This window comes from Gambusia affinis, linkage group LG03 (genome assembly GCF_019740435.1).
Source record: "Gambusia affinis linkage group LG03, SWU_Gaff_1.0, whole genome shotgun sequence".
NCBI classification, from domain to species: Eukaryota; Metazoa; Chordata; class Actinopteri; order Cyprinodontiformes; family Poeciliidae; genus Gambusia; species Gambusia affinis.
Window position 1 is genome coordinate 31702234 of NC_057870.1, and position 25532 is coordinate 31727765.

The window sequence follows — 25532 nt, forward strand, 5'->3', positions numbered from 1 at the left end:
GCGGAGCTAGACTTTTATTTCTGGGGGGGCCAATGGGGGGCCAGGGCTATCTGTAAGGGGTCCACTGACTATGACAATGACAATACAGTAAAAGTACTTTCATTCACATACTATATATAAATAAAGACTCATGAAATGAGATTTGCTCATGTAATTTGCAGTTTATTATCAATGCATGCCACACAAAGCATAAGTGGACATTAACCTCTAAATGACACCATTGTAACAAGACAAGACTTACAATGAGAATGCAGTGTCACACAGTTCACAATTACAATATCTCAAAAAAGAAGGTTGTATGTTATGGAAACTGTTATTTAATAGATGCTACATGTGCATTTTATTTTCGAACTTAATGCAGCTATGACCAAATGTACTGACTCCTAAACTATCATTGGTACAAGTACCAGTCGGTGAAGACCCAAATCATGACGAGAAACACAAGACTTCTTCATGCACTCATAAAAGTAAAATCCTTCGGTTGTTGTGAGATGAAGCAAAATATGTTACAAAGTCATCCATGTTGAGGCCCCGTGCCCTCCTTGACTCTATGCTAAGTGTTCCAATGTGACTTAGCCTGGCATCACCAAGAATAGTCTTTGTACCAGGAGCTGTGAAAAGTTCTCTTTCTCTCTTCTTGTTCCATGCTGAGTTCTGGGGAAGTTTGTCAAACTTGGCTGAACAGGGCCCTGTTCTTTTGACTTTGAAATATCTGGAATACAAACACAATGGTTATGTACACATAATTTACATGATCATTATGTCATGTAAATTGTGCAGCTACTAAGCAGGTCTTAGTGTAAGTAAAATTACCACTGGGTCCTTTTGGAAAAGCAAAAGGAGTGCTGGACACTGCTGAGAAGAGATCAGTGGTATCTCCTGCAATTGCCCCTTCTGGCTCATCATCATCCTGGTCAGGCGCAGAGCTTTCTGTGTTTTCAGACTCCTCCTTTGATGGAACTACGTTGTAAAAACAGTACATTAACATAATTGAACCAACAATTAAAGAAACACATTAGCAGAAGCCAGCAAGTAAAAATAACCTAAAACGGGGCAGGAATTTGACTGTTTCTGTAGATACTCTGACCTGGTGATGGTGGATTGGTGTTTGCCAGACTTTCTTTCTCGTGACTGTTCTCAGGACATGAGCTACCAGGACTGCTGATGTCAGAGCTGAACCCTGTTTGATCTGTGCCTGATTTGCTTCTTTTTATAAAGAAGCTGTCTATCCTGCCTCCCTGTCTTTTCATTCTCAACTGACCCTAGGAAAAAAACAAGCCAGTCATGTTATGCCAAGTATCACTTCCTATTACTTAGTGTTAATAGATCCCCACTTCCAGTGTGTAGGTCAGGGGAAACAGACTGTGGCTGTATGTTCAGCATTCAAACTTCTCAGCTACTGGACCGACTAACCTGTTTTTGTTCATGATCATTATCGACTTTATTTATAAAGCACTTTAACAGCAGCCAGAGCTGAAATAAAGTGCTAAACATCAGCGATAAGATAAAAGAAAACATAAAAGAAAATGACAAAGCTAAACACATAAGAATTTAAATAAATTAAACATTTCATGGAAAACATAATAAAGCAAAAAGAGTAACAGATTAAATTGTCACAAGTTCATGCCCTTTCCTAGGGAAGCGGAACCTCTAACAAAGTGTTGCCGTTTCATAGAAAATGTTTAGAAAAGAATTAGTAAAAATAGCAAATGTCAGTGGGGAACTTGTGTGGAGTTTTTCACTCATTTTATAGTACAAGCTGGCTCCATTAGCATTACCTTTCACAGGTAAGAAAGAAAGAACACAATTTTATGAACAGAATTTCTTGACTTTGTGGCCAACGACAGCTTCTGAGCCAATAAATATTTCCCATGTAATTATATTGGCCAGAAGTAACTACTCTGATTTTTATTTTCTTAGTATAGCTAACATTTTTCATTCTGTATAGTTTTATTTAATGCGAGAGCTGATGATCCATTCTGTCTGATAACACATGCACCACGTTGGATACTTTTTTTTTTACTTCCCGTATTTATCCTCCCGACATTGTTCAGGCAGACGTGAGTGGTAAACACACTGAAACACGTCAGCGTCTTTACAATACTTTTTGCTTCTGCGTGCATTACGAGTCTGACTGGCAGACGTGACGTATCATAGGAACTGGCCGACTCGCTCACTAAGTCGGCGTCTACGTATGTCTATAGCTGTAGCATTGTTAGCTTGATGCTCGCAACTTATAGTAGTAACTCAACTACCAGAAACTATTTCCTGGCTGAGCACAAAATGTTTTTAACGGGGTTTTTTTATTGGTAGTAGTAAACCATTGTAAAACTTACCTTTGAAGTCAGATTATCCGTCTTGGAGTCAAATCGACTGTATTCCTCTTAGCTGTACAATATTTCTCTATCGTCTCTTCGCGGTTCTCCTTCTCTTCTTCTGTTGGGTCAACTCTGTTGTGTCCAAATGGTGTATCACAATAAACGTAAATGGTGCATATCGCCCCCTGCTGCTTTTGAGCAGTCACAACAGTCACAAGTGTCACAACCCATTGTGGTACATAGTGCTACCTACTGTGAAGGAATGACTGGGTGTCGTGACATGTCGATCATTTGGGGGGGCCGCTGGGGGGGCCAATCAGATGGCTGGGGGGGCACTGGCCCCCCCGGCCCCCCCTCTAGCTCCGCCTCTGCTCCCAGTCCTCCCAGTTCTCCCAGTTCTCCCAGTCCTCCCAGGGCCGTCGTCTCGTCCTTCAACTCTGCAGCAGGAAAAGAGTTTATTCAGAAAAAAGGATGAAACATTTTGGCTGAAATCAAACAGACTGAAGAAAAAATGTTTCAGAAAATAAGAGCAACGTTATGAGGAGAAGAATCTGTTACAGATTTTTGAACCAGTAACATTTTAAACACGATGAAAGGATTCATGAGGAAAAGTCCTTTGGCTTCGTACCGAGCTGGCTGGTGAGGATGAGGATGGTGAGGAAGATCAGAGGCTGCAGGATTTTCATTTTCTGCTGCTAAACATAAAAACATTTTATTGGTGGATAATTTAAAATGATTCTATCAGATTAAACTGATCCAAACGTTCAGTCATTTATTGATTCATTGTGAAGAGGAAGAGGAGCTGCTCTTCCTCGTCTGTGGAGCTGCTGCTGAATCTAATAAAGTTTATGATCAAATATTCATCTCACCTGCAGGAAGGAAACTTTTCAGGAGCAACAAGAGAGGAAACTCAGCTGGAGTTCAGGAAAGTCGACTGAAACCAGGAGATGAAATCCTGGATTTATAGTCCGGCTGAAAACGGCTGATTTGGATATCAGTTTATTAAAATTAGAGCTGGTTGGTTATCAGACAAACGGGCTTTGTTTGAGCCGGAACAGCTGGTTGGAGGCAGGAAGTCAAACTTTTACAGCTCACTTATTTTTCAAATTAAAGTTTAAAAAACATTCTCATAGGATGGAGATTATTTCAGTGTCAGTTTGCTGTCGTACAGGAACTGGAACCTAAACCCCCGGAACCCCCCAGGAGGAATTAAGAGCTCTCTTTCTGGAAAATTTGATGGAAGGATGACATTGTTTGGTCAGACTGTTAGTCTGGCTCCTTTAGCTCATTTCAGTTTATTTAGTTTTGTTTATTCACATCGTTCTGATTTCCATGGTAACATGATTCCTGAAAGGTTTTTGATTTGTGATCCTGTTTTCAGTTCTAAATAAAAATGTTTTCTACCTGCTTAAATAAAGGTCAAGAGTTTTATTATTTTTTTATTATTAGTTTCCCGATGATTCACACATTTATTCACCACATTAAAACTCTCAGATGAAACCTGCTGAGTCACCATCCAGAAAATAATCTGATATTTGAACAAAAACATCAAAATGTTTTGATCTCACATGGAGTCAGAAGAACTGCGTCTCAATTCAGGTCAGTTGGGATTTTTACGCTTTTGTTAGGTTGATGAAAGCTTGTGGACAGAACACCAGACAGCTGCACCATCATAGAACTTTAACTAGGACAGATAGGCAAAGTGATTCAACAGCCATGCTGCAAGCTGATACACACACACACACACGCCCACACACACCCACACACACACACCCACACACACACACACACACACACATGCACACACACACACACACACACACACACACAGAAGCTGCCGGTTGGTTCTGTAGATGTTGAGGTCGACCATCAGCCTCTGACTCTTTTTACTGGGGAAACTGGACCAGATCAGAACTTTGTCTGGTTTCTTCTTCAGGAACGTTTTTTTTTCTGATGTTGAGGTTTCAACACACCGGACCGGCCTGAGTCACACACCGGACCGGCCTGAGTCACACACCGGGCCGGCCTCGGTCACACACCGGACCGGCCTCGGTCACATACCGGACCGGCCTGGGCCTCGGTCCACACAGGCGGCCTGTCGCACACCGGGCCGACCTCGGTCACACACCGGACCGGCCTCGGTCACACACCGGACCGGCCTGGGTAACACACCGGACCGGCCTCGGTCGCACACCGGACCGGCCTGTGTCAGACACCGGACCGGCCTGGGTAACACACCGGACCGGCCTCGGTCACACACCGGACCGGCCTCGGTCACACACGGACCGCCTGGGTAACACCGGACCGGCCTCGGTCGCACACCGGGCCGGCCTGAGTCAGACACCGGACCGGCCTGGGTAACACACCGGACCGGCCTCGGTCGCACACCGGACCGGCCTCGGTCAGACACCGGACCGGCCTGGGTAACACACCGGACCGGCCTGAGTCACACACCGGGCCGACCTCGGTCACACACCGGACCGGCCTGTGTCACACACCGGACCGGCCTGGGTCACACACCGGACCGGCCTGGGTCACACACCGGACCGGCCTGGGTCACACACCGGACCGGCCTGAGTCACACACCGGACCGGCCTCGGTCACACACCGGACCGGCCTCGGTCACACACCGGACCGGCCTCGGTCACACACCGGACCGGCCTCGGTCACACACCGGACCGGCCTCGGTCACACACCGGACCGGCCTCGGTCACACACCGGACCGGCCTCGGTCACACACCGGACCGGCCAGGGTAACACACCGGACCGGCCTCGGTCACACACCGGACCGGCCTCGGTCACACACCGGACCGGCCTCGGTCACACACCGGACCGGCCTGAGTCACACACCGGACCGGCCTCGGTCACATACCGGACCGGCCTCGGTCACACACCGGACCGGCCTGAGTCACACACCGGACCGGCCTCGGTCACACACCGGACCGGCCTCGGTCACACACCGGACCGGCCTCGGTCACACACCGGACCGGCCTCGGTCACATACCGGACCGGCCTGAGTCACACACCGGACCGGCCTCGGTCACATACCGGACCGGCCTCGGTCGCACACCGGGCCGGCCTCGGTCACATACCGGACCGGCCTGAGTCACACACCGGACCGGCTTCTGTCACACACCGGACCGGCCTGAGTCACACACCGGACGGCCTCGGCCTCACCGGGCCGGCCTCGGTCACATACCGGACCGGCCTGAGTCACACACCGGACCGGCTTCGGTCACACACCGGACCGGCCTCGGTCACATACCGGACCGGCCTCGGTCACACACCGGACCGGCCAGGGTAACACACCGGACCGGCCTCGGTCACACACCGGACCGGCCTCGGTCACACACCGGACCGGCCTCGGTCACACACCGGACCGGCCTCGGTCGCACACCGGGCCGGCCTGAGTCAGACACCGGACCGGCCTGGGTAACACACCGGACCGGCCTCGGTCGCACACCGGACCGGCCTCGGTCAGACACCGGACCGGCCTGAGTCACACACCGGACCGGCCTGAGTCACACACCGGGCCGGCCTCGGTCACACACCGGACCGGCCTGTGTCACACACCGGACCGGCCTGTGTCACACACCGGACCGGCCTGGGTAACACACCGGACCGGCCTGGGTCACACACCGGACCGGCCTCGGTCACATACCGGACCGGCCTGAGTCACACACCGGACCGGCCTCGGTCACACACCGGACCGGCCTCGGTCACACACCGGACCGGCCTCGGTCACACACCGGACCGGCCTCGGTCACATACCGGACCGGCCTCGGTCGCACACCGGTCCGGCATCGGTCCCACACCGGACCGCCAGGGTAACACACGGACCGGCCTCGGTCACACACGGACCGGCCTCGGTCACACACGGACCGGCCTCGGTCACACACGGACCGGCCTGAGTCACACCGGACCGGCCTCGGTCACACCGGACCGGCCTGAGTCACACACCGGACCGGCCTCGGTCACACACCGGACCGGCCTCGGTCACATACCGGACCGGCCTCGGTCGCACACCGGGCCGGCCTCGGTCACACACCGGACCGGCCTGAGTCACACACCGGACCGGCCTCGGTCACACACCGGACCGGCCTGAGTCACACACCGGACCGGCCTCGGTCACACACCGGACCGGCCTGAGTCACACACCGGACCGGCTTCGGTCACACACCGGACCGGCCTCGGTCACATACCGGACCGGCCTCGGTCACACACCGGACCGGCCAGGGTAACACACCGGACCGGCCTCGGTCACACACCGGACCGGCCTCGGTCACACACCGGACCGGCCTCGGTCACACACCGGACCGGCCTCGGTCACACACCGGACCGGCCTCGGTCACACACCGGACCGGCCTGAGTCACACACCGGACCGGCCTCGGTCACACACCGGACCGGCCTGAGTCACACACCGGACCGGCCTGAGTCACACACCGGACCGGCCTGAGTCACACACCGGACCGGCCTGAGTCACACACCGGACCGGCCTGAGTCACACACCGGACCGGCCTCGGTCACACACCGGACCGGCCTCAGTCACACACCGGCCTGGCTGAGTCACACCGGACCGGCCTGGGTAACACACCGGACCGGCCTCGGTCACACACCGGACCGGCCTGAGTCACACACCGGACCGGCCTCGGTCACACACCGGACCGGCCTGAGTCACACACCGGACCGGCCTGAGTCACACACCGGGCCGGCCTCGGTCACATACCGGACCGGCCTGAGTCACACACCGGACCGGCCTGAGTCACACACCGGACCGGCCTGAGTCACACACCGGGCCGGCCTCGGTCGCACACCGGGCCGGCCTCGGTCACACACCGGACCGGCCTCGGTCACACACCGGACCGGCCTGAGTCACACACCGGGCCGGCCTCGGTCGCACACCGGGCCGGCCTCGGTCACACACCGGACCGGCCTCGGTCACACACCGGACCGGCCTCGGTCACACACCGGACCGGCCTGGGTCACACACCGGACCGGCCTCGGTCGCACACCGGGCCGGCCTCGGTCGCACACCGGACCGGCCTCGGTCACACACCGGACCGGCCTGAGTCACACACCGGACCGGCCTCGGTCACACACCGGGCCGACCTCGGTCACACACCGGACCGGCCTGGGTAACACACCGGACCGGCCTCGGTCACACACCGGACCGGCCTGAGTCACACACCGGTCCGGCCTCGGTCACACACGGGCCGACCTCGGTCACACACGGACCGCCTGAGTCACACCGGACCGCCTCGGTGACACACACCGGACCGCCTGAGTCACACCGACCGCCTCGGTAGCACACCGGACCGGCCTGAGTCACACACCGGACCGGCCTCGGTCACACACCGGACCGGCCTCGGTCACACACCGGACCGGCCTGGGTAACACACCGGACCGGCCTCGGTCACACACCGGACCGGCCTGAGTCACACACCGGACCGGCCTGGGTAACACACCGGACCGGCCTCGGTCGCACACCGGACCGGCCTCGGTCAGACACCGGACCGGCCTGGGTAACACACCGGACCGGCCTCGGTCACACACCGGACCGGCCTCGGTCACACACCGGACCGGCCTCGGTCACACACCGGACCGGCCTGGGTCACACACCGGACCGGCCTGGGTCACACACCGGACCGGCCTGGGTCACACACCGGACCGGCCTGGGTCACACACCGGACCGGCCTCGGTCACATACCGGACCGGCCTGAGTCACACACCGGACCGGCCTCGGTCACACACCGGACCGGCCTCGGTCACACACCGGACCGGCCTCGGTCACACACCGGACCGGCCTCGGTCACACACCGGACCGGCCTCGGTCACACACCGGACCGGCCTCGGTCACACACCGGACCGGCCTGAGTCACACACCGGACCTACCTGAGTCACACACCGGGTTTAAAACTCTCTCTGTAATCTGGATTATTTTATTAGCTTTAAAACATTCTCACAGGATGGAGATTATTTCAGTGTCAGTTTGCTGTCGTACAGGAACTGGAACCTAAACCCCCGTAACCCCCCAGGAGGAATTAAGAGCTCTCTTTCTGGAAAGTTTGATGGAAGGATGACATTGTTTGGTCAGACTGTTAGTCTGGCTCCTTTAGCTCATTTCAGTTTATTTAGTTTTGTTTATTCACATCTTTCTGATTTCCATGGTAACATGATTCCTGAATGGTTTTTGATTTTTGATCCTGTTTTCAGTTCTAAATAAAAATGTTTTCTACCTGCTCTACCTGCTTAAATAAAGGTCAAGTCTTTTATTATTTTTTTATTATTAGTTTTCCGATGATTCACACATTTATTCACCACATTAAAACTCTCAGATGAAACCTGCTGAGTCACCATCCAGAAAATAATCTGATATTTGAACAAAAACATCAAAATGTTTTGATCTCACATGGAGTCAGAAGAACTGCGTCTCAATTCAGGTCAGTTGGGATTTTTACGCTTTTGTTAGGTTGATGAAAGCTTGTGGACAGAACACCAGACAGCTGCACCATCATAGAACTTTAACTAGGACAGATAGGCAAAGTGATTCAACGGCCATGCTGCAAGCTGATACACACACACACACACCCACGCACACACGCACGCACGCACACACACACACACATGCACACACCCCCACACACACACACACACCCATGCACACGCACACACACACAGAAGCTGCCGGTTGGTTCTGTAGATGTTGAGGTCGACAATCAGCCTCTGACTCTTCTTACTGGGGAAACTGGACCAGATCAGAACTTTGTCCGGTTTCTTCTTCAGGAACGTTTTTTTTTCTGATATTGAGGTTTCATGATGAAACTCAGTTTCTCCATGTAACTGATCGTGATGCTCTTAGCCAACATTTATTCTCAATGAAATAATTCAGCCTGGATTCTGGTCTAATGTTACATCAATATTTGCTCTCATAATTAAGGACGTTATGATCAATAATTGCAAAGTTCTTTCTCATTAATGAGTTCAAAAGATTTTTTATTGCTGGTTTTTTATTTATTGAACTTCTGATTATTTTCTATAATTTATTTTGATCTGTTGAATCTAATTATTCTACGATCAGCTGATGCTGCGATCATTAGTCCAGAATGCAGCAGGACCTGGTTGAGTTTCTCTGATCTGAGACTTCAGTCCTCTGGTCCTGGAAACGTTCTGCAGCTGCTGGAAGACCCACTTTGGAACCGGCTTTATGTGGCTCTGGAGGTTCATCACTACACCCAGAGTTCATCTCTAGGTTTTGACTGAAAATATCTCGGTGTCAGCAATAAGTCAGCATCAGAGTCTTTTGATGTGTAAACAAAGATAATAAGTCATAATCCATGTTTCCTCAGATTACTGAGGAGCCAAGGGAATGTTGGGATAGTTCAAGCATGAAGCTGGAGGAACCCATTATCTTTCAGGACTACAACCTACCTGAAGTTCCCAGAAGTATAAGATGTTCAGACATGGCCTAGGTAAGGAAGGCTGAAACCCGATAACCTCTGAACACAAGAACTGAAACATCCAAACTGGACTGAAGCAGATTGAAGACAGATTTCTCAAAGGTTTTATGGACTGATGAGATGAGAGTGAACCTTGATGGACCTGTGGATCAGTGATGGGCACAGCGCTCCGCTTCACATCAGACGCCTGCACGGTGGAGGCGGGGTGCTGGTACGGGCTGCTATTATTATTATTATTATTATTATTATTATTATTATTATTATTATTATTATTATTATTATTATTATTATTATTATTATTATGCAAAATAATAGTTGCTCAATAATCACACACAGACATTGTCCTAAGAAAGCCAAAATCTTTTGTGAGAGGTTATTACAGAGAGGACTGTAGTTGTTCAACAATAAAATGAATCCTCCAAACTTGTGTAATAATTGTTCAAACAGTGAACAACCTCAGATCAGACTATGACCTCAGGCGTTGCTTAATGCTCTGATGTTTCATCAGTGGGGATGTTTGTGGATTAGAATCTTGGTTTTTCACCGTGAGATGCAGATTTCTCTGCCAGATGCCAAGTTCTGGTGGTTTTCTCCCAGCATTTCTGTTACAGAACCAGAACTTCAGCAGAAGATAGAACTTAACTGAGATCCTGGAGAAAGTAAACAATGAGGAGACATGACAAAGATCGGCAGCTAGTGAATGCTAGCTGAATCTAATAAAAATAAACTGAGTTTATTTTAGTAGATTCAGGACCTTTGATCCTCCGGTAGCATCTTTAAAGCTCTGACCCCCGTGGGAGGATCCAGTCTGATATAAACTAGACTCACCATCATCATCATCATTATCATCATCATCATCATCATCATCATCATCACCATCATCATCATCATCATCACCATCATCATCATCATCATCATCATCATCATCATCACCATCATCATCATCATCATCATCATCACCATCATCATCATCATCATCATCATCATCATCACCATCATCATCATCACCATCATCATCATCATCATCACCATCATCATCATCACCATCATCATCATCATCATCATCATCATCATCATCATCATCATCATCATCATCATCATCACCATCATCATCATCATCATCATCACCATCATCATCATCATCATCATCATCATCATCATCATCATCATCATCATCACCATCATCATCATCATCATCACCATCATCATCATCATCACCATCATCATCATCATCATCATCATCATCATCATCATCATCATCATCATCATTATCATCACCATCATCACCATCATTATCATCATCATCACCATCATCATCATCATCATCACCATCATCATCATCATCATCACCATCATCATCATCATCATCATCATCATCATCATCATCATCATCATCATCATCATCATCATCATCATCACCATCATCATCATCATCATCATCACCATCATCATCATCATCATCATCACCATCATCATCATCATCATCATCATCATCATCATCATCATCATCACCATCATAATCACCATCAACATCATCATCATCATCATAATCATCAACAACATCAACATCAAAATCATCATCATCACCATCATCATCATCACCATCATCATCATCATCATCATCATCATCACCATCATTATCATCATCATCATCATCATCATCATCATCACCATCATCATCATCACCCTCATCATCATCATCATTATCATCACCATCATCACCATCATTATCATCATCATCACCATCATCATCATCATCATCATCATCATCATCATCATTATCATCACCATCATCACCATCATTATCATCATCATCACCATCATCATCATCACCATCATCATCATTATCATCACCATCATCACCATCATTATCATCATCATCATCATCATCATCACCATCATCATCATCATCATCATCACCATCATCATCATCATCATCATCATCATCATCATCATCATCATCATCATCACCATCATTATCACCATCACCATCATCATCATCATCATTATCATCACCATCATCACCATCATTATCATCATCATCACCATCATCATCATCACCATCATCATCATCATCATCATTATCATCACCATCATCACCATCATTATCATCATCATCATCATCATCATCATCATCATCATCATCATCATCATCACCATCATCATCATCATCATCATCATCATCATCGTCGGTTCCAGTCAGACTCTCATCTGGACTCTGCAGTTTCCAGGTCAGTTAAAGTTAAAGCAGCTCTTAAGGTTTTTGCATCACAACATTTATCAGGTCCACTAACCTTCAGAGCCAAACAGTCAGACTGACTTCCTCTCACTTTTCAGCACATCAGATTAACACTGGAACTAAGACTCGAGTCCAAGTTACGCCATAATGTCAGCTAGCTTTCAATTTACAAGAACATTTTTGTGGCTTCTGTTGTTTCTCATGACTTTGTGACAGGAGGCCTGTGAGAGCAGGAATCATCTCAGTGGCTCTTTAGGAAAATCAGCAGCTGCAGCAAAAGCAGCTTCAGTTTATCTGCTGCTCTCATTTTAATACATATTATTATAAAACTGTATTGAAATAAGCTGGGCTGGTTTTACCGTCGCCTCTCAGTCTGCCATGGATCCTTCAGACTCTGGGTGACTTTATTCCTCATTAATTACTTTTACTGCTTTGACATTTTAAAACCCTACATTTTAAATTATTTTTTTGTCCATCCATCCTTCCATCATTGGAGAAGAGGCGGGGTCCATCCTGGTCTGATCCCTTCCAGGACAGAACACACTCAGACTCTCAGTTATGTTAACCTAACAGGAAGGTTTCTGGGCTGTGGGTAGTCAAAGGTCAGAGCACCCAGAGAGAACCCATCCATGCATATGGAGCACATCTGTGCAGAAAGAGCCAAACAAGCAGCTGGTTTGACTACAGAGCTGAAGGTAGATGGATTTGATCCTGGAGGTTGAAGGAGTTCTTGATCTCAGCTGTAACAATCAGCTGGTTGTAAATCAAAGCTGACTCAGCAAAACCACTTTAACTTCTAATGATGAATGAGGAGTGCAGCGATTGTTGTCTGTCTTGTCTCATATTCTGGTTCCAGTTAGTTTCTAACAGATTATTAGAAAATGTCAGAAAACATATTTTGCATTTAGAGTCCAGTTATCCTGAGTCACATTGAGGTGAAATAAACCCTCTGAACGTTTCTCCAGAATCAACAACGTGGCGTTTTGGGGTGTTGAGCAACAGCTGCATCCGTGACCTGCAGTCGCACACCGGACCGGCCTCGGTGACATACCGGACCGGCCTCGGTCACACACCGGACCGGCCTCGGTCACATACCGGACCGGCCTGAGTCACAGACTGAAGCAGTTTCTGAGGAACAACCAGCAGCAGGAGGAAGTGTTGCTTCATGAAGAGTAGAGACTTTGACTGTCATGTTTTTCCTCTGCTGTCACGGTGAAAGCAGCAGAACGACTGCAGGAAGTTCCTCTTTCTGGTTCTTGTTGTGAAATCAGTCGTTCTGCAGATCTGAACCGCTGAATTCTGTTAGCAGCTCGTATTTCTGCTGCTCTTATTCTGGAGGAATACTAATAATATTATGCTAATACTAACATAATGCTAGCTAATGCACCCCGAAAATTGTATCTCAGCACCCCTGAATAGGGTTGCCACCTATCCTGTAAAATTCAGAGTCGTCCCATATTTGTCACACACCGGACCGGCCTCAGTCACACAGACTGAAGCAGTTCATGATAAACAACCTGCAGCAGGAGGAAGTGTTGCTGCATGAAGAGTAGAGACTTTGACAATCATGTTTTTCCTCTGCTGTCACGGTGAGAGCAGCAGAACGACTGCAGGAGGTTCCTGGTTCTGGTTCTGGTTCTGGTTGTGAAATCAGCCGTTCTGCAGATCCGAACCGCTGAACTCTGTTAGCAGCTCGTATTTCTGCTGCTCAGAAATGTAATTTTTATATTTTTGTCCACATTTATCAACATCCCAGTGAAGAAATGTGAACATGATGTTTCTGCACAAGTTTTATGTTTTGATTTATTTTAAAACCTACAAATAAAATACATCAATAAATTAATGACACCAGATTTTTGTAATAAATATTTATCTATAATTCTCAGTAATCTTTTTAAAAATATATTTGAACATTTGTAAACTGGTTTATTTATTTGCCCTGAATGTAAAAGTGTCTCTTAGTAAACGATGCAGATCCCCGATCATATTTTAATGTTTCCTTCATGTTTGCAGGAATTTATTGTTTTATCTGAAGCTTAAAAACTTTTCAGATTTACAGATTTATCTTTTCAGGAAACAAAAAGATGAAAGTTGAAGGATTGATTTGAAACTTTTCATTTTGGGACGTTTTCACAACATTTCACTGCATTCATGTTTAGCAATTAAATGAAAACAAAAAGTTGGAATTTATTGAGGATTTTTTTAAAGTCCCATTTCAAAGGTCAGATATTTACATACACCCGGCCATATTGGGTCAAAGTTCTGCGACTGCATCATGAAGTCTCCTCCTCTGTGGGAGGAGCTGATCTGATAAAAACCAAACTCAGCTTCATCGTCTTCGTCTTCATCAGATGAGGCCGGTTCCCTCCAGGCCGGTTCCCACCAGGTTGGTTCCCTCCAGGCTGGTTCCCTCCAGGCTGATTCCCTCCAGGCTGATTCCCTCCAGGTTGGTTCCCACCAGGTTGGTTCCCTGCGGGCTGATTTCCTCCAGGCTGATTTCCTCCAGGCTGGTTCCCTCCAGGCTGATTCCCTCCAGGCTGATTCCCTCCAGGTTGGTTCCCTCCAGGCTGATTCCCTCCAGGCTGATTCCCTCCAGGCTGGTTCTCTCCAGGTTGGTTCCCTCCAGGCTGATTCCCTCCAGGCTGATTCCCTCCAGGTTGGTTCCCACCAGGTTGGTTCCCTGCGGGCTGATTTCCTCCAGGCTGATTTCCTCCAGGCTGGTTCCCTCCAGGCTGATTCCCTCCAGGCTGATTCCCTCCAGGTTGGTTCCCTCCAGGTTGGTTCCCTCCAGGCTGATTCCCTCCAGGTTGGTTCCCTCCAGGCTGATTCCCTCCAGGCTGATTCCCTCCAGGCTGGTTCCCTCCAGGTTGGTTCCCTCCAGGCTGATTCCCTCCAGGCTGATTCCCTCCAGGTTGGTTCCCACCAGGTTGGTTCCCTGCGGGCTGATTTCCTCCAGGCTGATTTCCTCCAGGCTGGTTCCCTCCAGGCTGATTCCTCCAGGCTGATTCCTCCAGGTTGGTTCCTCCAGGTTGGTTCCTCCAGGCTGATTCCTCCAGGTTGGTTCCTCCAGGCTGATTCCTCCAGGCTGATTCCCTCCAGGCTGGTTCTCTCCAGGTTGGTTCCTCCAGGCTGATTCCCTCCAGGCTGTTTCCCTCCAGGTTGGTTCCCACCAGGTTGGTTCCCTGCGGGCTGATTTCCTCCAGGCTGATTTCCTCCAGGCTGGTTCCTCCAGGCTGATTCCTCCAGGCTGATTCCTCCAGGTTGGTTCCTCCAGGTTGGTTCCCTCCAGGCTGATTCCCTCCAGGTTGGTTCCCTCCAGGCTGATTCCCTCCAGGCTGATTCCCTCCAGGCTGGTTCCCTCCAGGTTGGTTCCCTCCAGGCTGATTCCCTCCAGGCTGATTCCCTCCAGGCTGGTTCCCTCCAGGCCGGTTCCCTCCAGGTTGGTTCCCTCCAGGCCGGTTCCCTCCAGGCTGAGGTTCGATTTGCTGTCTGACTGTTTCCGTCGTTTTGCTGCTGCAGCATCATGGCGCCTCGCAGGCCGGCGGCGCTGAGCCTCCTGGTCGTCTTCGGCCTCCTCATCCTCTCCACCGGTACGACCTGCAGAACGCTAGAGGAGGATTTTATTGATCGTTATTGATTATTGATCAGGTTTTGTTGAGAGATGTGTGTCTTACTGCTGCAGAGGGGAGAGGCGTTCAGGAGAAACTGAGTCCTGATGTCACAGCTGGAAGTTTCCTCAGAGGAAAAGATGAACATCTGGAGAGAAGCAGGTCAGAATCTGGGTTTTATTACAGAATTTATTATTAATAGATATTATTAATAACTCCCGTTTATTATCAGCTGAGAGCCGATCAAACACTGAAACTATTAATTCATTTCAGATTCCAGAAACCTGGAAATGTTTTTAAACCTGATTTAAATTTGTTTATTTCATAATGTCTTTCTGTAGAAACTTAAATTATGTTATTGTCATTTTTTATTTGTTGTTTTTATCATTTAAAGATAAAAACTAAATCCATTTCTCCTTCCAGACTGATTCCTGATCAGCTGCTCCACAATGAAAAGGTGAAGATTTTATTCATCCATAACTTTATAATAAATGTGTTTTATTTGTAAAAATATAAAATGAGATTAAAATGTGATTTTAAATGAGAGTCTCTGCAGTAGAGTAGTAACTAATTACATTTACTTGAGTAACATTACTGGAAAAAAACTATTTTTTACTAAGTTGTAATTTTTACTTGAAGTTTTTTTACTTTAACTTGAGTAAAATTTCTGGATTTTCTTCCCACTGAATGAAAATCAAACACATTTGAATCAAAGACAGACCTGCAGTTTCTGTTAAAGTTTAATAAGTGATTTTTAATCAAAACAAACTGATTTAGAAACATTTTCTTTTGTTACTTTTTACTATGAATTATTGTCATTTTCACTCTCAAAGTACAGAAATGTCAGTAAACCTTTATTATTGTGAATAAGAGTCATAAACATGAATAAGTCTTCATGAATATTTATGACTTCATAAAGTGTCATTCAGTAAATCCTGACACTTTTAATACAAAGTTATTCAAAATGTCTTTATGATAACTTGACATTAACCAAGAAATCATAATCTGACATAAATGTGATATAAAAGTATTACTGATAAAACTTTAAAAATGATGCAGCTTTATGTTATTAAAGCTAAAGTTTATTAAAGTTTTATTCTGAGTGTCACGTTTAGAAACATGAAGCAGTTTGATCTTTTGTCTTGATTTAACTGAAGAAAATGATCTAAAAATGATTTTATGCATGAAATTCAGTTAAAGGTTCATGTTGGTTTGCGATGAAAAAAATACAATGTCCAGCCGTCATAGAGCTCTAAATTGTTTCTTTATATAACTCTTTGCACATCTCTCCACAAAACACAGCTTCACAAACATTTCAGACACTAGGAGGGAGCCACCCCCTTAATTCCATACACCTGGCTTTTAAAACAGTGCCTGAACTGATTAAGGGGCGGAGACAATTACCTTACCAGGTAGGAAAGAAAAACCTTGGTGTTAAACAATATTTCCACACAAATACACACAAAATTACAAACAACAATTTAACAAAACAAAAACAAGCTGGGCCCAAACAAAAAATAAAACACACACAAAAAAACAACACCACCTGAGGGATAAATCCCTCACACTTCCCTCCCCTTCAAGGGACTCGCTGTTCACAGCGAGACAAAAAGTCTGCAACTGTATTCTCTTTTCCTGGAATGTAGCCTATCTTAAACCGATAAGGTTGGAGAGACAGGAACCATCGTGTTATGCGACTGTTCGTGTCTTTCATGGCTTCCAACCATTTCAGTGCCCGATGGTCAGTTTCAAGAGTGAACTCTCGCCCCAGAAGGTAATATCTGAAAGAGTCAATTGTCCATTTGATAGCCAGACACTCCAATTCCACTGCCGAATATCTGGTCTCTCGCGGGAACAACTTCCTACTAATGTAGGCAACTGGTTTCTTCTCTTCTCCCTGCAAAAGAACCCCACCAATCCCCCTTGCAGAAGCATCAGTCTGAACAGTGAAGGGTAAAGTGAAGTTTGGGCTCTGGAGCACAGGTTCTTGGCACAGTGCCTGCTTCAAATCCTGGAAGGCCTTCTCCTGTGCTTCTCCCCAAACAATTTTTATTTTTGATGTCCCAGTAAGGTCAGAAAGAGGAGCTGCTCTAGCAGAAAAGTTCCTGATAAATCGACGGTACCAACCTACCAGGCCCAAAAAGGACCTGACTTGTCTTCTGGTTGTTGGTCTCTCTGCTGCTTTAATTGCCTCCACCTTATCTTTCACTGGCTTTATGACTCCTCCACCCAGGATATGGCCTAAATACTGGAGCTCTTTCTTTGCCAATGAACATTTCTTGGGATGAACAGTCAGGCCGGCTTGCTTAATGGTCTGCAGCACCCGTCTCAGATGAATCAGGTGTTCTTGCCAAGAATTGCTGTAAATGACAATATCGTCAAGGTAAGCTGCAGTAAATGACTCCATACCTGACAGTACCTTATTCATCAGTCTTTGAAATGTGGCGGGTGCGCCATGGAGTCCAAAAGGCATCTTTGTAAACTGCCATAATCCCTGCGGGGTCCTGAAGGCAGTTACAGGCTTAGCAGCATCTGTTAAAGGAACCTGCCAGTATCCCTTGCAAAGGTCTAAAGTACTTATATATTTAGCCTGGCCAACACATTCAATGAGATCATCCAACCTTGGTAATGGGTAGGCATCAAAGTCTGATTGAGCATTTACCTTTCTAAAGTCAATGCAAAAGCGGATGCTCCCATCCTTCTTGATAACCAAAACCACCGGATTGCTCCATTCACTGGTGGATGGTTCAATCACGCCAAGCTTCAACATGACCTCAATTTCCTCTTTTAACACAGGAGCCATCTTCTCTGGGATACGAAACATTCGTTGGCCGGATAGGGACACTGGTCTTCAAACGAATATCATGCTCCACCAAGTCTGTTGAACCTGGTTGTTCTTTGAAGAGATCTGAAGGAATAATGGCCTCCAATTCCTGTTGCTGGGTGAAGGTGAGATGAGAGATATCAAGTGAAATAACAGAGTCTTTTACAGTTGGCAACTCACCCTCATCATCATCTTCCTCTTCCACAGCACGCACAAAGCACTGCTGACTAAGGGGCGGAGCCCGGGATTTCCACTCCTTAAGCAGATTGATGTGAAAGGTTTGCTTGGTGTTTCTTCTCTCAGGCATCTCAATCTCATAGGTGGTAGCACTTAGCTTCTTTACAACCGTATATGGTCCCTGCCATTTTGCTAGAAGTTTATTGTCAGATGTTGGAAGTAATAAGAGAACCTTCTGACCTGGTTTGAAGGATCTGCATCTGGCAGTTTTATCATACCAGGTCTGTTGCTGCTGTTGAACCTTCTCCAGGTGCCTTCTGACGAGGTTGGTTGTCTCCTCCATCTTCTGTCTCATATTTAGAATGTAACTGATGACATTGTTCGATTGATCCTTCTTGCCGACCCAGGACTCTTGAAGAACATCCAGCGGACCCCTCAGCTGCCTGCCATAAAGAAGTTCAAATGGCGAAAAGCCAGTGGATGCCTGCGGAACTTCACGATAAGCAAACAGAAGATAGGGTAACCACTTATCCCAATCCTTGCCATTGACAGAGATAAACTACTTCATCATACTCTTTAATGTCCTGTTGTACCTTTCCACCAGCCCATCAGTCTGTGGGTGGTAGGGGTGGTCCGAATACCCTTTATGCCCAACAATCTGTAGACCTGCTTAAGATTGTTAGACAGAAAGTTAGTACCTTGGTCAGTAAGTACCTCTGATGGAATCCCCACCCTAGAGAACAACTGGAGTAAAGCATATGCTATCTGTTTAGCTGTTATGTCTCTAAGGGGAAAAGCCTCTGGATAGCGAGTGCTATAGTCGCATACTACCAGGATAAACCGATTTCCTGCCTGGGTCCGTTCAAGTGGTCCCACAATATCCATACCTATTCTGCTGAAAGGAACATCAATAATAGGTAATGACTGCAGTGGATATTTTGGGACATTTTTTCCCCCTGACAGCTGACACACTGCACATGATTGGCAGTACTCTTTTATTTGATTAAAGAGACCTGGCCAATAAAACTTGGCATAAATCCTGTCATAGGTCTTTTAAAACCCAAATGTCCTGCCCAGGGAGCACCATGACCCAAATTTAGCACTTGTTCCCTTAGACTTTGTGGAACCACCAGCTTCTCAGATCCTGTTTTCCCCCCATGAAGGTAAAGCAACCCATCTCTAAGGATATAATTCCCCCCATCAGGATGTTTACCAATTTCTCCCTCAGTGATAGGAATTGCTTGATCAAAAGACCCTTCAGTGACTCATCAGACTGTTGTAACCTCTTGAAGTCAATTTGTGAACCCACAGTGTCCCCATCAAGATCTGGCAAACCCAATGATGTTTGCCTAACTGTGCCTGCCATTTTATGAAGCCTTCTTTGTTGTTTGCTTTTCCTCACTTTAACCACACTCTCAAAAGGGATATTAAAGAAAGGCAGTTCTTGCAGAGGATTTAACTCATCAGCAGTCTCAGAGTTTATATGCTGGCCTGTCTCCACAACCTCAGGTAAAGGCTTAGAATCCTCATCCCCAGTTAACTGTTTAGCTCGTGTTTGTGATCTGGTTACAATATACACTGGCTTACAGGCCTGAATCAGTTCTGGTAAAACTGGAATATCCTGACCCAAAATAACTTTATAGGCAAGACCTTCCACTACACCAACACTTAAAAGATAAGTTTGGTTTGCCACCTCTAAATAGACTGCTGCAGTGGGGTAAGTTTTATGATCACCATGCACACAGGAAATATCAAGACCTGGGCCCCCTAAATAGCATTGATTTTTCAGCATAGAAGGGTGGACTAAGGTCTGTACACTTCCCGTATCTAACAGAGCAATGGCTGGCTTTCCATTTACTCTAACCTCCATGACTTGTTTCTTACCCTGAAATTGGTCTTCTGCAAACACTGGCCTTGGTACAGTGCAAAAATATGCTGATTTGGCTTTTCTCAATGGGCACTCTGGTTTTATATGACCCTCTTGACCACAGAAATAGCAGACAATAGGTTTTGTTTCTGACTTAGGCTTAGCTAAGAATATTTTTCCCCTTTGCTTCTCTGCAACTGCTATCTGACCTGGACCACCACCCAAACCAAACCCCACAGACTTACCCTGCAGTAAGCTGGACTTCTGTTGTAGGTTGTATCGGAAGGTTTTTGGTCCCCGCCTTGCAGCCAGGAAATTCTCAACAAGCTCTGCTGCTTCTTGTGCCGATGCTGGGTTCCTCTCTTTGACCCATACTCTCAGCTCCGGTGACAAAGAACTGTAGAACTGTTCCAGGATGAGAATCTCTCAATATCCTCCTTTCTTCTCCTCTGAGGTTGCATCCACTTCAAGTAAAGGTCCTTCAGACGGTTGTAGAACTCTCGAGGGTTTCATTCACACGAACCTCCGGTTCTCTGAATCGTTGTCGGTAAACTTCTTCATTAATCTCATACTTTGTCAAGATTGCTGCTTTTACTTCAACATATTCACAGGAATCCTCTGCAGCCATGGCCACATATGCTGCTCGGGCCCTACCGGTGAGATGAGGCACCAATCTTACTGCCCAGTCCCTCTCGGGCCACTGGTATGCCGTTGCTAACCTTTCAAAGGTTGTCAGGTATTGTTCAATGTCATCTCCCTCCTCAAACTTTGGAATATCAGATTGAGTCCATGCTCTCTGTACTGGCTCACCTCTAGATTGAGGCCTAGGGGCTGGCTCAACATCTGCTTCTGATGAGGAGCCTGATTGTGCTCCATCTTTCTGCTGCTTCTCCAGATCATCTCTGAGATTGTTAATTTCAACCTGCATCTGGTGCCATCTCCTTTCTTGCTTACACTCTTCTTTGTCCCATCTGTCAACAAAGTCACTCTGGAACTGAAGACATCTTTCCAACATGGCAGCAATGCTGTTCATATCCACAGACGCAGTTTCATCACTGGACTGCAAAGTCGGCTGACCTGTAGTTCCCTCCTGCTCTGTACCCTCCACTGGAGCTGCTTCTGCCACTTTGAGGCCTTTTGCCTGCTGCTTTGGACCCATAATTAGCTCTTGGAAATCAGCGTCGCATCCCACTTCTGACACCAAAATGTTGGTTTGCGATGAAAAAAATACAATGTCCAGCCGTCATAGAGCTCTAAATTGTTTCTTTATATAACTCTTTGCACATCTCTCCACAAAACACAGCTTCACAAACATTTCAGACACTAGGAGGGAGCCACCCCCTTAATTCCATACACCTGGCTTTTAAAACAGTGCCTGAACTGATTAAGGGGCGGAGACAATTACCTTACCAGGTAGGAAAGAAAAACCTTGGTGTTAAACAATATTTCCACACAAATACACACAAAATTACAAACAACAATTTAACAAAACAAAAACAAGCTGGGCCCAAACAAAAAATAAAACACACACAAAAAACAACACCACCTGAGGGATAAATCCCTCACAGTTCATAAACCTGAGAGGTTCAGACTCTAACAAATATCTGTGAGTCGTCGGCAAAGCGAAGAATTTTAATGTTTCACATCCTGATCCAGTGGAAAGAGCAGGACCTGGAAGTGAGCCTTGAGGAACTCCAGAGTTAAATTCACTGCAGGCATAAAAAGTGGGTATGTAGTGTAACGCATAGGGGTGCTACACTAGAGGGGCGCAAAAAACTATATGGGGAATTTTTTTTCATGTCAGCATTTTATGTACTTAACAGCTGTTTGAGTATGAAATGATCAATAACAGAGGAACAGCACTGATTAGGCGTCCACCCCTCACATACAGGTTCTTTGGGCAGCGGCCCTTCGAGGACGCGCTGAGGTGCGTTTTTTTTGTTTCTTTTAAATTTGTAATAATGCCTCGACAACAGGGAGCTAAAGACGAGGTGCAGAAAAAACTCCGGGGCAAAAAACTGAAAACGGAAGAGGGGGAAGGATAAAGATGTTGGAGAGACGAAGAAAAGCTTTTCAAAGTGGTTGGAAGACAGAAGGTAAGAAAAGTCAGTGTATCAACAAGAGAGTTGTAAACAGGGGCGCAACTGCACACTTTCTGAGGTGCATGCAAAGATGTCATCGTTATTGTTTAACGTTATTTTAAATATTTATGTTTTAACCATGCTAGCTCAGCGCTCATGGGGCCCCTGGTGGCCCCTGGTGGCCCCTCTGGGTTTATCCCGTCCAGAACCGCAGCAGAACCTTCCTGTGTTCTGACCAAAGCTTGTTTGTTTTCCAGGTTCTGGACGCCTTCTTGGTTGGTTCTGCCCAGCAGACGATGGCGGACCGGCTGCAAAGCGCTGCAGAAATCTTTCCCAGCTGCACACAGGAAGTTCTGGTTCTGACCCGCAGCACCGACCCATCAGACGGAAACACCGGGCAGGAAAACGGGTCGGAACCGCAGCAGCGTCTCCCAGTCAGCAGAAAGCTTCTCTACAACCAGACAGTCTGTGGGTCAGAACCCGACCAGCAGAACCCTCAGATGGATCAAGTAGCACATGAAGCCGACCCGGTTTCCAGAACCTCCAGAACCTCCAGAACCGCCCCGAGTCCAGATGGTCCCCTGGTCGAGTTTGACCAGCAGCAGATCGTCATGTTAGCAGACGATGAGGTGGTGAGAACAGCTGCAGCTTCTCTCTACCACAAACATCCAGCGGTCAGTTCGCTTCACGCCGTCCGTCCCCAGCACGGAGTCCGGCAGGTCAAAGGTCAGGCGGCGCCTCTGTCCGAACGCAGCAGCCTGGTTCTGGTGGGTCATGGAGCCAGAGAGCCTTCGGGAGAGATGAGGATATCAGGGTACAGCTACCGAGACGTGGCCAGGATCATCCAAAGCGGCTCCAGGATCGGCCAGAAGATCCAAACTACTGCAGTGGTGGCCTGCGGCGTGGGATCGGACCGCCGCTTCCCACGAGCTCTGCTGCAGACGCTGCACGAAGCCGGCCTGGAGACGGAGCTGCACCTGTGGAAGACCGCCGTCCAGGTGGCGGAGACGGGAGACGTCCTGAGTCAGGACGGAGCGCGGTGGAGATCTGGAGATCACAGCAAGAAGCTGGTTCTGACCGTCGGCCCGACCGGAGAGATCAGCAGGAGGGACGACCGCCGCCGCACCGGGCAGGAAGTTCCCACCAATCAGACGGCGCTGCTGGGGAACGGAGGAAACAAAAAGGGAAACAACAATAAACATCAAGACAAAGAGAAACAACCCAAAGAGAATCCAAAGAGCTTCATTGATCCAAACGTTTATGACAAAGTTGCTTCAGATTTAAATAAAACAAGAAATGAAATCCTAGAAACTTTCAGGATCCTTGAAAGTTTGACGTGGGGATTCTTTCATCCAGAACCACCAAAAATAAATCCACAAGAACTTTGTGAAAAAGATTCAGACCCATCAGTTTTTATCATTGGAGAACGAAGAACAAAGAAAGACAACAATGGAAAATCCAAGACAGTTATTGAGTTTGAAAAAAAAAATAATAACAACAAAACCAGTATTCTGAAAAAATGTTTTGCAATCCAAACAGGAAGTGACATCAGAAACATCATCCATCACTTTGCAAAGAATGAGAAGAATGAAGTCACACATCTGATGGTTAATAACTGGATTTATGAAGTCGATCCTGAAACTCTTTATGTGTTTCCTGTTGGAAAGAAGCTGGACAAGAATGAGGAATCTGAAAATATTATTAATAACATTGAAGAATATATCATTGACCAAATGAACAAGGAAAGTTACCCAGATATAAGACCTAAAGTTGAAGGAAAAGATAAAAAAGAAGAACACTCCGCAGAGTGTGTTCAGTATTTCCAGAACATTTTCCTCGGAGAGGCGGCGATCATCCCGTCTCCAGAGAGGGAAGCTTGGTGCACCACGTATTTCACAGCTTCAGTCATCGCTGAATCTGCCAGGAACTTCAGGATGTTTCCTTTGACCCTCATGGCTCTGAGCATGAAGGACAGCAGGTTCTGGTTCGACCCAAACTACATCACCATGGCTGCTGGGGGAACCTGGCTGAACAAACCGCTGAGAGGATTCAGCGGCGCAGCAGGAGGAAACCTGGAGAATCTCGCTGGACTCCTGGTTAGAGAGTACAGAACCATCAGTGAGTGGCAGGAGGAGAAAGTTCAGGGTGAGGAAGTTCAGTTCACAGCGATGGCTGAGATTTCAGAAAACCTCAGAGTATTAACGTCAGAGGAAAAGAAAAACTTCATAAGTGATTGTCAAACATTCTTTGATGCTGTGAAGAATCAGCAGAATCTCCGATCAGCGTCTGGCAGGTCCAACATTCAGCCTGAAGGTCAATAAATGATCAGAAATACCATCAAACTCTGCGGGGTTCAGTTACTGCCATAAATCATGTCATTTCATGTTAATGTGAACACATGATGTCGTCTGTCGTTTAAACTGGAGGAGCTGAAAGCTTCACTGATTTAATAAAAAGTTTGATTCATTTCTTTGTGTCAGTTTTTAAATGTTCTCAAATTATTTTCCTCCAAGTCTTTAACTCTGCATGGCTGCAGGTCAAAGTTCAACCTGGACAGGTTGTCCTTTAAATGATGATGGAAATATTAGAAATGGTGATATAAACGTCATCATTTCCTCTGCAGGTCCACTAAAGGTTCAGCTTCATGTCAGAAATCCTCAGCTGGGTTCAGCACCAAATTATCCATAAAAATGTCTGAACAAACTCACAGCTCTGTTTTAATTTAACTCATGTTATTGAATTATAATAATTACTCATTTTAAGTGAGAATAATTTAGTTGATTCAAACTGCATGGAGAAAATATTTTATTAACTCAGAAACATTTCAGTTGAACAAAGTTTAAGGAATTTGAACTAATCATTAATTAAAGTGAGATTTACATTAAAATGAATATTTTCCTTAATAAACCAGAGGAAGGTGGATGAAACAAACATTCATCTCTACAGTTATTGAGCAGGAA

At 46.8% G+C, this 25532-nt stretch overlaps 1 protein-coding gene and 2 long non-coding RNA genes across 3 annotated transcripts; 1 reads left to right on the plus strand and 2 right to left on the minus strand.

Annotated features, from left to right (window-relative positions):
• Nucleotides 1-16: 16 nt before the first annotated feature.
• LOC122828566 lies at nt 17-2680 on the minus strand. The gene is made up of 3 exons (XR_006370249.1): nt 2337-2680; nt 814-960; nt 17-712 (listed from the first exon to the last, which is right to left on the minus strand). It is a non-coding gene; the product is annotated as an uncharacterized LOC122828566 (long non-coding RNA).
• A 9-nt stretch (nt 2681-2689) lies between these two features.
• LOC122828567 lies at nt 2690-3238 on the minus strand. The gene is made up of 3 exons (XR_006370250.1): nt 3188-3238; nt 2947-3013; nt 2690-2755 (listed from the first exon to the last, which is right to left on the minus strand). It is a non-coding gene; the product is annotated as an uncharacterized LOC122828567 (long non-coding RNA).
• A 5760-nt stretch (nt 3239-8998) lies between these two features.
• On the plus strand, nt 8999-25038 carry LOC122828568. The gene is made up of 7 exons (XM_044112211.1): nt 8999-9987; nt 14367-14926; nt 15425-15484; nt 15535-15605; nt 15698-15785; nt 16047-16080; nt 22830-25038. The coding sequence occupies exons 1-7, from the start codon at nt 9913-9915 to the stop codon at nt 24891-24893; spliced, it is 2952 nt and encodes a 983-aa protein (XP_043968146.1). The 5' UTR covers nt 8999-9912; the 3' UTR covers nt 24894-25038.
• Nucleotides 25039-25532: the final 494 nt, after the last annotated feature.